The sequence below is a fragment of the Ailuropoda melanoleuca genome, chromosome 3 (genome assembly GCF_002007445.2).
Source record: "Ailuropoda melanoleuca isolate Jingjing chromosome 3, ASM200744v2, whole genome shotgun sequence".
Classification (NCBI taxonomy): domain Eukaryota; kingdom Metazoa; phylum Chordata; class Mammalia; order Carnivora; family Ursidae; genus Ailuropoda; species Ailuropoda melanoleuca.
Genome location: NC_048220.1, coordinates 90,791,581 through 90,803,716, shown reverse-complemented (window position 1 = coordinate 90,803,716; position 12,136 = coordinate 90,791,581). Strand labels below are relative to the sequence as shown.

Sequence of the window (12,136 nt, the reverse complement as noted above, 5' to 3'; positions counted from 1 at the left end):
CTGCAAAGCCAGCAGTACCATACGGGGGTCAGTGCCAAAAACTCACAGTCTGCTCTTTAGAGGACAAATCATTCAGTGATGCTACGACAGGGAAGGAGGGAGCAAGCTGAATGCCCAAGTGTCTGATAGTTAGAGACAAGTAAATCTCTTCCCATCTCTTTCTAAACATAGGAGGAGGCTGGATCTGGACTCCCCCCAGCCCCCTCTACCCCCAGGCTGTTGGCAAAGTACCTTCAGTCAGAGCAGGAAGGATGAGCTGGGACCTAGTGTGGCCTTGTTTCTGCCTCCAACAGACCTAATTGCTGCTTATCCCTCATGCCACTGGTTATGGGAGCCAGGGCTGCGGCATGGGGGAGGGAGTTGGAGAAGGGCCTTTTGGGAAGGCACAGAAAAGAGATCGTGCTGCAGTTTGGCCGTTCTGGCCTATTTCTCCTGATTCAGGCAGCATCGTGAGCTGCAGAGCTTTGAGGTGGGCGATTCCCTCCAATTTCTCACAAGATTTCATTCTGCCATTTAAGCAAAGGTGCACAGAAATGAGTTATGGCCTTTTTCCTCTGTTATTTGCCAGGGTGAGTATAAAGCAGGCTAGGGGCTTGGTTCTCCCCCTGTGTGAGTGCCCTCTGGGGCCTTGTGCTCTTTGGCATATGACAGAATGGGAAAGAAATTCTGGGATCAAAAAGCAGCTGTGCCGCTTACTAAGCCCCATGAGCTTGGGGGCTTTACTTAACCTCTCTGCACCTCACTGGCTGGATCTGTAGAATGGGGATGATAAGAGAACCTATCCCATAACAGTGAGTGGTAATACACTGAGATAATTCATGGACAGCACTTCGCACAGGACCAGACACACAGGGAGAACTTAACTCCTAGCACTCTTGTCGGTATTATTTCCTGGTCCTTAGCATCAGTTGTTTTGTTTATGGAATTGGAACACTTCTGAATCCCACATTCCATTTCTGCAAGCTCTGAGAGACATGCTCTTGAAACTGCCCATAGTAATGCCTGTGCCATGTCACTTAGTCAGAAGGTCCTTCTGCAGACAGCATTTGAAGCTGGAGGGGGTCTGCGGTTAGTGATTTTGCCTTTCTGTGTTGATTTGATACATCCTGCAAAAGCCCCCACTCAAAAGAGCTAGGAAAACCGAGTGTCCTAAGAGGTAGTCATCATTTTCTCCAGAGCCATAGTTGTTGTTGCTGTTATTACTGTTATCAGTATTATTAATTTTAACACATAATATATAATAATAACATTTATTAATACTTAATATTTGCCAAGAGTCATGGTAGGCTTTTTAAAGATGTATTCTCATTTGATACTCCTAACAGCCATATGAAAAAAGTAAAACGACTCTACCCATTTTACAGACGAAGAAACAGACTCGGGGAAAAAAAATCCCTAACTTTCCAGGGGTCACGCTGTTCGTAAGTGGCCATGCAGGGGTTCAAAGCCAACCACACGCCTGGTCATCGGCAATAGTCTCCTGCTTCTAACTGGAAGCTGTTACTCTTGAAAGTCTTCACCTCTGATTTCCTCTGTCTCTCATGTGAGGTCAGATCTGAACAGCGTTTCCTGGTGCCAATTTTCACAAACCAGAGGCTCCAAAATCTCCGCCAACAACCAGCCTGGCCTCACTTCTAGCATCTTCAAATTGCTGTCGAGACGTAACTTGCTCCAAAGACATGGTTCAGTAGAAGGAGGCAGAGAGTTTGTGGTTAATTCATCATCTCAGGGTCCGAGGGGTTGAAGTTTTTGAAGACCAGCGGTTGGCACAATGATCTCCAAGACTGAGTGAATTAGTGGGAGTTAGGCAAGCCTAGACTTACATTTTTTGTCTTTCATACATTTTATCATTTTTAATGACCAGGAAAAAATCATGTGGAGTATAGAGCAAGACAAAGCTATCTTAGTCTATCCCTGCCTTCCTCCTCTCCTGCACACCCACCCCCTCTTGGCAAGGGTAGACCTAGCCTCAACGCCTCACCCACCTGTTTATTTAGGAAGAGTGCAACAACAATAGCCAATTATGAAGAATTTACTTCCTTAGCTCCAAAGAAAATCCTTCCTTAATACATTATTGACAATGTGGGCGTTGGTTGTTTCCACAGGCTGTTTGAGCTTTGCTAGTCTAGTCAGGGAGCTGATACTCCAGGCTTTTGCAGTCCCCGGGTCTAACTTTGTTAGGGTTGATATTGTTACCCAACAAAGAAGCACTACTTTATTTTCCTTAGGACTCCACTGTCAAGAAATTGGCATTTAGGAAGGACAGAATATAGGAATGGCATCCTTCAGGACCAAAATTTCTGGCAACAGCAAATCTTCAGGATAGTCTTTTTGAGCAAACAGGACAAATCAAGCGCTCATTCGATCACTTAGTGTTTAAACATACAGGAAGTACCCTCTCTCTAAATTCATTTATCCTTGCTAGGAGTCCTACCTGTCCTGCCCTAGCTTTTAACAGAGGACCAATGTGCCGCTTCTCCTTCCTCAGACGAAAAGCTACACAGTACCTAAAAATAAATTCTAGGTTCTCAACTTCAGATAAATCAGGTACAAGATAATAGGTTACACTGTGATTGTAATGACAGTTGCCTTTTGCCTGCTAATAGCATACTTATTAAGTTGATAGTGTGTAAGCATTTATGTTACATAGTTATTTGTGGCTCAATTGCATTATTATGTGATTTCATATTTATGCAATAGAGGAGCCATTAATATGCACATTAATTAAACCCAATAAATGTGTGGAACTCAGAGTGGACATGAAGGTTCCTTCATCAAGCTAAGCTGTTAATCATTTCTGTTTCAGCCTCTATTGAAGACATGAGTTGCCTTTCAGAAGGGCTTTTTCATGTAATTTGGCTTCACGGAAAGCAGTCAGGCATGTTGCTGGCCATTGTTTGCATTTTTTTGAAATGGAAAACCATCATATCCAGCAAGCTCATTGGATGACTGTAATGAAACCCAATAAACACAAAAAGTGCTTGAGATCATGAGCTGTAGCAGAGGTGTTGTTATATGAGAGGTACGTTACCTACCCAGAATACTAAGGTACCATGGAGGACACCAGCAGTCAAAAACATAAATGCATACATTTGGCCAGATTAAAATAACAGGGATTGTTAGGGTTGATGGCAAACCAGAAAACCACCCAAAGGCATTCAGCTCTATCTAGTTGTTGTCATGAGGGAATAGACTCAGTATTTTTGTTCTGTTTTTGTTCTCAAGAAAAGTCAGCGATCTGGAACGCTCTACAAAATCTCGACTCTGAAGTTTTGGGCATATGCAGCTTGAGAGCTGCCGGTTTGTGACTTCTGCCCTAGATGTTTGAAGTCTGGGTTTATGTCCTGCACTCAAATCTGGGCTCCTTGAGAGCCATGGTTATGTCTTATTCATGCTTTTATCCCTGAAAGAAGCGAGCAATGTCCCATACACATGGCTGGGGAACTTGCCAGCCTCGGGTGGCTGCTTGGCACACCGCGTTCCTCTTCCTCGCCGTCTTCCACGCGGACACTCGGTGACTTAGTGCCATGGTCACCAGTGGTGGAGGAGTCTTAGAGCATTACGGAAATGGAGTCGTAGGCCCAGTTTCACATGACTCGAGAGAGGCAGACCCAATCCTTTAGATCTGTGTCTTCTACCCACTGGCTAAGTGCACCCCCCCCCAGATGCTCCCCTGTCTCTCTGTACACACCCCAGTGGTAGCTTTTGCCACTCTCTATTCTAGTTGTCTTTTCTAGTTCTTGCACCTAGTTGAAAAATACAATCGTTTAGATGGATAGATAAATGAGCAAATATCATCTGTGTCACAGTGGAAATGAGCAACAGCAGTGAGGAAAACATCTAATACTGAGGATGCTGGGTAGTTGTTGTTGCTATCAAAAATGTGATTTATTTGCATTGAAATAACATGCTTGATAGGAGGGCAGGGTGAGCAGGGAATTATGTCTTCTTTCATCTCCTCCATGAAGCTCTAGGCCTTCTCTTCAGCAGCTCGACATCTCTTCCAGCTAACTGGAAAGCTCACCATCCATTTTATTTGGGCTATGCCACAGAGCACCCAGGTCCACGGCTCCATTTCCCCCCTCAGCACCACCGCTGGATATCATCAACAAAGGGGAAACCACAGGAATTCCACCCACACGGAACACAGATGGATAAGGAAGGGCCACACAAGTTGGAGTAGGCAAAGAGACGTTAGCTCGGGATGAAGAGACAGGAAGCAGGAAAGTTCTGGTATCTCATTTAGTGAATTAAATACCTCCCATGGCCTCTTTGTACTTTGGGAGAATGTGTGGTCTGCATGCGGTGCTGGAGGCGGGGCCCGGGGGCTGAGGGAGATGGAAAATGAGGGCTTGGGGCTCAGGAGGGTGGATTCTCACTTGTACACTGATTCATCTCATCTTCCTGAGGCAAGTCTCAAGATTACCTAACTAATGGAGAATAATGACACCACTTGGATGGGAGTTGAGAGAAGGGAAAGGAAGGCATGAGAATTCATTAACCCTGTGTGAAGGGCTTGGAGAGCACCTCTGAAGGACCATGATTACATCATTTCACCCCCTTTTCTCACCTCTTCCCACTAATGCAAGACAGACAAATGCTAAATAACTATATAATAATACATTACTAGACAGACAACAATGCCAGGAAATGTAATAGCCTGCTTCAGCTATGAAATTCCCTCAAAGATATATTTAAAATGTCATTGGTGCATAATGTAAAATACGAATTGCGGGTTCATTTGGAGGACGTGATTTAAAATCTGTACAACTGTATGGTGGCATTTCCCACTGGAGTTTAGTTTTAGTTGTCTTTTGCTGAAGACCCCCCCAAAAAAATCCCCCCAAGAAATTTCAGCCCAGGGACACAAACTTCGAGGAACCGCTTTTCTCTGTTATTTTTCTTTCTTGTTTTCCTTGGTCATGATGCTCTCCAAACCTAGTATCTTCTTGACATGTTGTCTTTCTTTCGGAATATTTCTGCAGGCTTCCCAGGAGCCACGGAATGTAGATTACACCTTTTGGAGATGTAGCCCGGCCACATAAGGAGACAAGTAGTTGAGATTTGTGTCAAATTGCTTGTTTAAATGATGTGAGCCAACTTCTTAAAGCCAGGACAGCAGGGGCTGAGGATTTTAAAAGTTGGCAGAGGCCAAAATGACAAGGCTTGGCAGTCACCTGGGGAGCTGCCAACCTCGACTGGAGGCTTCAAAAAAGGACACAAATTAAAAGTCATGTTTCAGCAGCCATTAAAACCAAATTATAGGCTTACATTGCATAGTGAACTACTTTCATTTTCATTATGCTTAAAATATTTCATTTTGTAGATTGAGAATGGGTTGCTAGGAAAACCCTGTGTGGAGTTGTCATCTGTGGTCATATTTACAAGGGGATACACGCAGAGGTATAGTTCTCCTTTGTGCATTTTGTCCTGAAAGGAGAGAGAATTTCAGAAGGAGAAAAACAGGATGCAATTTGAAGTAAGGGTCATGGTTTGAAAACATCAGTCCTAATGTCTGAGCAGGTTCATAGGTATTTTCTTAAGTCTTATTTAAAAAAAATTATATGTCTATTCATACACACAAAACACATATAATTTTTCTAAATTAATTGTCAGCATCTTTAAAACACAGGAAATTTTATCTAAAAGTCCAGATCTTCAGCTTTCCTTGAAAAACTAGATCTGGCTGCCTCGGGCCCTCAGCCCCACATGGCCACATGGGCCCGGATCAGAGGGAGAGCTGCTTCCTGCCCTTTCCAGGTCACCTCAGTCCACAACTGGCCCACTTCACTTTCCTGCTGGGCCCCCATAGGTATTTAAATATGGTATTCTCTGACTTAGAGGGTACCATATTCTTGTTACCTTTAGGAGGAGGAAATATTTAGGGCACCTGGTGGCTTTGTCAGTTGAGCGTCTGACTCTTGATTTCGGCTCAGGTCATGATCTCAGGGTCGTGAGATCGGGCCTCATGTCTGGCTCACACTCAATGCAGAGTCTTCTTGTCCCTCTCCCTCCCTCTCTGCCCCTTCTTTCTCTCTCTCTCTCTCTCTCAAATAAATAAAATCTTAAGAAAGAGAAAAAGGGAGAGAGAGGGAGGGAGGGGAAATATTTGTAAAGAATGTATGCGTGCACTGGTTTACCACGAAGCAGCATAGGGACTTGGCTACAACAGTGAGCGGCCCTGACTGTCGTGGGACTTCCACTTCAAATTAATAGGCTCCAGCCTGGTTTTACTAACGTAGTTTCTCCTTCTCCCTTCAAGGCCTGCAGCAAAAGGCAAATCAAACCATGTTATTTATGAGTAACCAACCCTGGAATTAGGCATTTGCAGTCTTATCTATGTGTCCCGCACGTGACCTTCAGAAATTAACCAAATAGAGGCGTGGGTTTGCAGGACGGCGCCGCTGGGGTCTGCAGCCACTGACGGCCGTTTCTCCTTCCTCTCTTTCCAGGTCCTCCAAACCACCACAGCCAGTCGACTCTGAGGCCCCCTCTGCCTCCCCCTCACAACCACACTCTGTCCCATCACCACTCGTCCGCCAACTCCCTCAACAGGAACTCGCTGACCAACCGGCGGAGCCAGATCCACGCACCGGCACCCGCGCCCAATGACCTGGCCACCACGCCCGAGTCCGTTCAGCTTCAGGACAGCTGGGTGCTAAACAGCAACGTGCCGCTGGAGACGCGGTAAGTGCCCGTCCCCGGCCCGTAGCCCTCCCGCAGCCGCCCACACCGAGCCACCTGCTGGCTCGGGGTTCTTGTCGGGGAGACAGCCTTGGTGTAAATAGCGGGACAAGTTTACCGCCTCCTTGTTGTTCCCTTGGTAATTTGACCCTGGATGGTAGGTTGATAGGTATTTCTTTGTTCACATGTGTCTCCTTTTAATGCTTGTTTACTCTTAGACAGCTCTTGTGTACCCAACTAATAGAATTAGCATAACATATTTTTACACAAAGGCTCATGGGAAACATGCTTATAAGGGTATATTGACTGAAAGCTGCTGATAAATTATGCATTTGGCCTTTCCTGAAGTAATAAATGAAGACTCATTTGAAATTAAGTGTTTGGGGAGACCTTGAGAAACAATCCCCGATTCCAGACTGACAGAAGTATAATTTTAATTTATATTTCATCCAACATACCGTCTCACTTTAATCCCTCCTGTACACACTAACAGCTTGATGCCTGAGGGGCAAACAGGAATGTGCAAAAACAAACAAGGAAAAAGGGGCAGCACTTAGGTTGGAGTGAAGAGTTTCTAAGTGATCTACAGGTCTGGCCTTGTGTTGTTTTGCCTTTGCTTCTGTCCCTTTCTTACCTTCACATCTGGTCGTCCAAAACCATGTCCATCTTGGTGCCCTGAGAGAAGGCGCGTGGGTCACAGCAGGGCAGGCTGGGGCAGAATGGCCGAGAAGGCTGTGGATGGGCTGCTCGGTGGAGAATGGCTTCTTGCTCCAATCCCAGACCCTGCCGTGCTTTGAGTGCCCCAACTATTATTGTTTCTTTGTCCAAAGGAACCATGAAGAGAAAACAGAGAAAGGGGATAATTCATTCTGACCCTTCAAAAATTCTCACTGTAGTTTTTAAACTTTAATAAGTTAGGTTTGAAGAAAGACAAAAGGAATCTGCTATTTTCCAGTAATGGCCAGTGAATTTTCTGCACGCAGCTGGAAGCAACAACACAAGCCATAGCATTTATGTTGTTTCTTACTATCATATTTTTTGGGTTTTTTTTTCTTTTTTATAAGATCTTGAATTACATGTGCTTCACCGTCGCTGTGGTCACTCTAATAAAATTTATTCTCTGGCGATTATAGGTTATTGTTAACCATGCCTATAGTCTTAATCTCTGAGGCTTAAAATATGTAAAGTCAGTAGAACCCATATGCATATATTATATATAATAGATATATTGAAACATATGCACTGATATAATAACCTGTTAATAAACAGCCTTGCCAGAAAGTTTCCGGGCTGAAAGCAGACTGGTCCATGAGGCTGGATTCGGGATATTTCACAGCTGATGGTGATCTTTAAGGCTGTATGAGACTTTCTCTTTTTCCTCCTTCTGCCATGGAGTTTGTTGGGCGTTAGCCTCTTTTTACTTTAACAGACTATTGTTTGAAAAAGAGTTTCTGGCCATCAAAGCTACACAGAGTGGACTAGATGGAAGAAGGAAAAGGATGAGGAGAAAGGGAAAGAGAAATGTAGTAGCTCTTGTAGAAAGACGAGGGGAAGGATGGAAGGAAGAGGACCACCAGCACCATTAATCACCAGTTTTTACTGTGCACTTTGTATATGCCTGGCATTCATTCTTTACACGCATTATCTCAGGAGACCCTGAAGGAAATACAGTGAGGTAGGAAGGAACAATTATTTCCAACATTTTAAAGATGGACAATCTAGGTATCAAGGGGCAAAGTAACTTGCAAGAGGTCTAGGGCTTCAGGGAGATGGGACATTTTGAGGCCTCATTGGATGGAACTCTACTGGCTTCCACACACAAAATAAGATGGCAAGATGTCTGATGAGTGAGTAACTATAAAACTACATTTATTGCCCTAATTGTTATATTTACAGGGCAAACAGCATCAGAGAGTTTGCTCCTCACAAAGACTGGGTGGTTAAAGTGCATATGCCGCATGAACGGTCTCCCCTCTCCCAGCTTCTGAGGAAAATAATTGGCTTTCCAGGAGATTTACTTTTTAAAACCGTTTGCAGTCAAATGTTATCTTGACAAGGATCTGGTAGAGAGGACCAGCAGAGCCAAGCCTGTCACCTTCCTGGTTTTCTGACGTAAGCTTTCCTAGAACTTGTATCTGGTCTGTAGCGTCCTTCTGTAAAACATTTGGATATTTGTCCTGTCTCCAAGGATTAGGGCTTCTCAATGGTGCTTCTGGAGGAGGCAAGTTAAATACAAGGCCTGAAGAGTAGATAGGATTGCCAAAATGTTGAAGTCAGTCAGAAGGAAAAAACAAGCAAGGGCAACATCTCGATGTTCTTTGATCAGCGCATTCAAGGGCCAAAGATTAGAGAATGTAAGGCCCTTGGGATCGCACTACCACCAAAAGTCAAACAGATATTTGAAGTGTGCAAGTCAGCAGATATTTGAAACTCCGTTCGTGGAATTCATGAATACATATAACTTGGATGTGCATCTGGTCTCATGTATGAATACTTCAGCAATAATTAATAGAATTGTTGGGCTTTGTGTTTCTTTTAAAAATATTATTCATTCAGTCTCTTATTAGCAAATATTTACTGAGTCCCTCGTGTATACGAAGCGCTCTGTTAGGTGCCAGGAAGATAATGAGTAACACATGAATCTTGCCCTTAAAGCTCACACAATCTAAAGGAAGAGACAGGTACATAAACAAAAGGATAGTGCAGTGTATACAGTAATGGAAGTGTAAGGCGACTGTATAGTGGATGAAGTGAATAACTCTCCCAGAATGATCCAGAAACATTTCACAGCCGAGGGTCTGTTCGAGCTAGGTTTTGGAAGGATGATAAGAATTTGCCTNTACATAAACAAAAGGATAGTGCAGTGTATACAGTAATGGAAGTGTAAGGCGACTGTATAGTGGATGAAGTGATTAACTCTCCCAGAATGATCCAGAAACATTTCACAGCTGAGGGTCTGTTCGAGCTAGGTTTTGGAAGGATGATAAGAATTTGCTAAATAGATAAGTAGAAAGATGTCAAAGATGATGGCATATTATTTGTTCCCATTCCCTACTATTTTTTTAGTATAGTCTTGGAAACTGTAGAACTGAACAAATTCACTCATTCAAATGCTAAAACATTGAGTTTCATCGGATCCTTTTCTTACGCACAAGAGAAACTGTAGGTCTGGAGCCCTTCTTTTAGGGGCATGATGACATACTGGGATTCCCATTCTTATTTTTATACCAAATAGGGATTGATTAACTACATGCAGGAGAGAGAACCATTGAAGGCAGGTCATTGTGGAGGCTGATTGTGATGTAGTCATCAATTTCGAAAATGCAGTGGAAATTTACAAACAGCCCCAACACTTCTACTCTCCCTAATAGAGACTTCTGGGTGTGATGGAAGAATTTCATAATTCTGGAAGGTGATGGGCAGGCATTCTACCACCCCCAGAGATTCTAAGCCAAGTCCAGCATGTTTTTTTAGACCTGTGAGGAACAAACCTTTGCCTCTCTGCATTGTTTTTTGATGTTCCCATCAGTCTTAATGAGGCATGTTACATCTTCTCTGGACTGTGCTTTTTTTCCATTTCTTTCTGTGACAAGTAGAATTAAAGGTGCTGATGAAGGAGGCATAGCCTGAAAACAGGACTGTACGAATTTGGAATGTAACAGAGACAAAAAGTCTTACAAGGAAAGTTCTGCACCATTGTGAATCATGTAAAAGATGAACGCATATAAATTTCTACCACCAAAACCAGTCCATTCATGTATAAACCATAACATAATCCAAGGAAGAACAAACTCAGGGCAGAGGAACTAATTGCAAGCAGTCCGTACTGTCTTTCTCCAACATGGCGTGTCACAGAATCACTCCATCGCCATGTTTCTCTCCGCCTACTTAGGTCTTACAACAAAATCCATGGGCAATTCATGGTTAATACCACCTCTCTACTCCTTCCTCTCCTGAGAGCAGCAAATTCAGGGATCTTCTTGGCCAGCAGGTTCTTGGGGAGTTTCTGAAGTCACCTTCTCTTGTCTAAAACAGTATAAAGTAGCTCGATGACTAACTGTCCTTCATCTGTGTGTTTTGCTGAAGCAGGCTTCTCTCTCTGAATCTCTTAGCAGCAGGTCACTGAAGAGAATTTCCAAGCAGGACAAAACTTCCCTCCGATTTTACTTTTTCCCTGAAATACCAGAAGCTCTAATTTTTTTTTCAGTAATGCCTTTTCTATCTTTATAAATTTTGGCACAAGAGGAACAGAAAATAAATACATTAAGAAATCTCCATGAGATCCTCAATTCCAGAAGCCTTCATTTTAACCATCCAGATCCTCACCCTACAAACAGGTCTGCAAGTTGCTTTGTGAGATGGCCATCCATCATTCATTCGAGAAGTATCTGTGAGAACCTATCATATGCCAGGCACTGAGGAGTCTTCGGTGAGGGAAAAAAGCAAAGTCCTTGCCCTTGTGGCGATTCCAGGCTGGATGTAGACAGAAGTGAACAAATGATTAGACACGTGCCCCGCCCCGACGACAAATGTAACATGTGCTGTGTGAGGTATAGAGAAGTCAGGTGCATGAGAAATTGACATTTAGGCTGAGCCCTAAGGATGAGTAAGTGTTAATTAGACTTAAAGAATGTTCTAGATGGCAAAAACAATGACCCGCTGGGGAAAGAAACACTAGGAAAAAAGGAAAGCAAGCTAGAAGGGCAGGTGAGGGCAGTATGCTGAAGAGCATTGCGCTGGGTGAAAGGTTTTGGACTCCAGCCCAAGAATAATGAAAAGTCACCAAAGCATTTTAAATGGGAGAATAAAACAATAAAATAAAATAACACTGTTTTGTTTTGAATTCTGATAGCTGCCATATGGCGAATAGGCTGGGGGTAAGGTGGAAGGTATAGCAAGTCTAGAGGTCCAGCTTGGAGACTGTTGTCATGGTAAAGGTGGAGGGTGCTCAGGCCTCCACTGGGGGCTGCCCAGGTGTAGCCCTCATATCTTTCTCTCTCCTACCCGTCTGGCGAGACGGTGAACGTTCATAGATGTTAGGTGTATTTTGAAGGGAGAATCAGTAGGAGTGAATGCTGTGTGGCTTAGGCAGGTGAGAGTACAGTGACCAGTTTTCTGACTTGGGAGGGTGGCTGGATAGTGATGCTGTTTCCTGAAGAAGGAACGAGTTTTGTGGCAGAAAACAGAAGTGCCATTTCAGACACGTCAACTCTATGATGCAGTGAGACTTAAGTGTAGCTGTTTGGATTCTAAATATTTTGATTCCAAAATAATAGATGTAACATGGAAATTCATCCATTTACAAATAACAGCATATTTAGTGTGTTCAAAGCTCTCAGCAATTGATTTTTTTTTCTCTTTTAAAAATAACTCTCTGGAAATTTTGTTCAATTTAGCAGTTATTCTATGTGATTATATATGCCCGCAAATCACAATTTTTCTTTATCAGATC

At 43.4% G+C, this 12,136-nt stretch overlaps 1 protein-coding gene across 1 annotated transcript in view; it reads left to right on the top strand.

Moving 5' to 3' along the window:
- TENM2 (teneurin transmembrane protein 2) overlaps positions 1 to 12,136 on the top strand; it is a 1,230,113-nt gene that overhangs the window by 942,152 nt on the left and 275,825 nt on the right. The window contains exon 7 of the mRNA XM_034655661.1: positions 6,453 to 6,687. Coding sequence (XP_034511552.1) covers positions 6,453 to 6,687 — 235 coding nt within the window. The remainder of the gene's footprint in view (positions 1 to 6,452; positions 6,688 to 12,136) is intronic.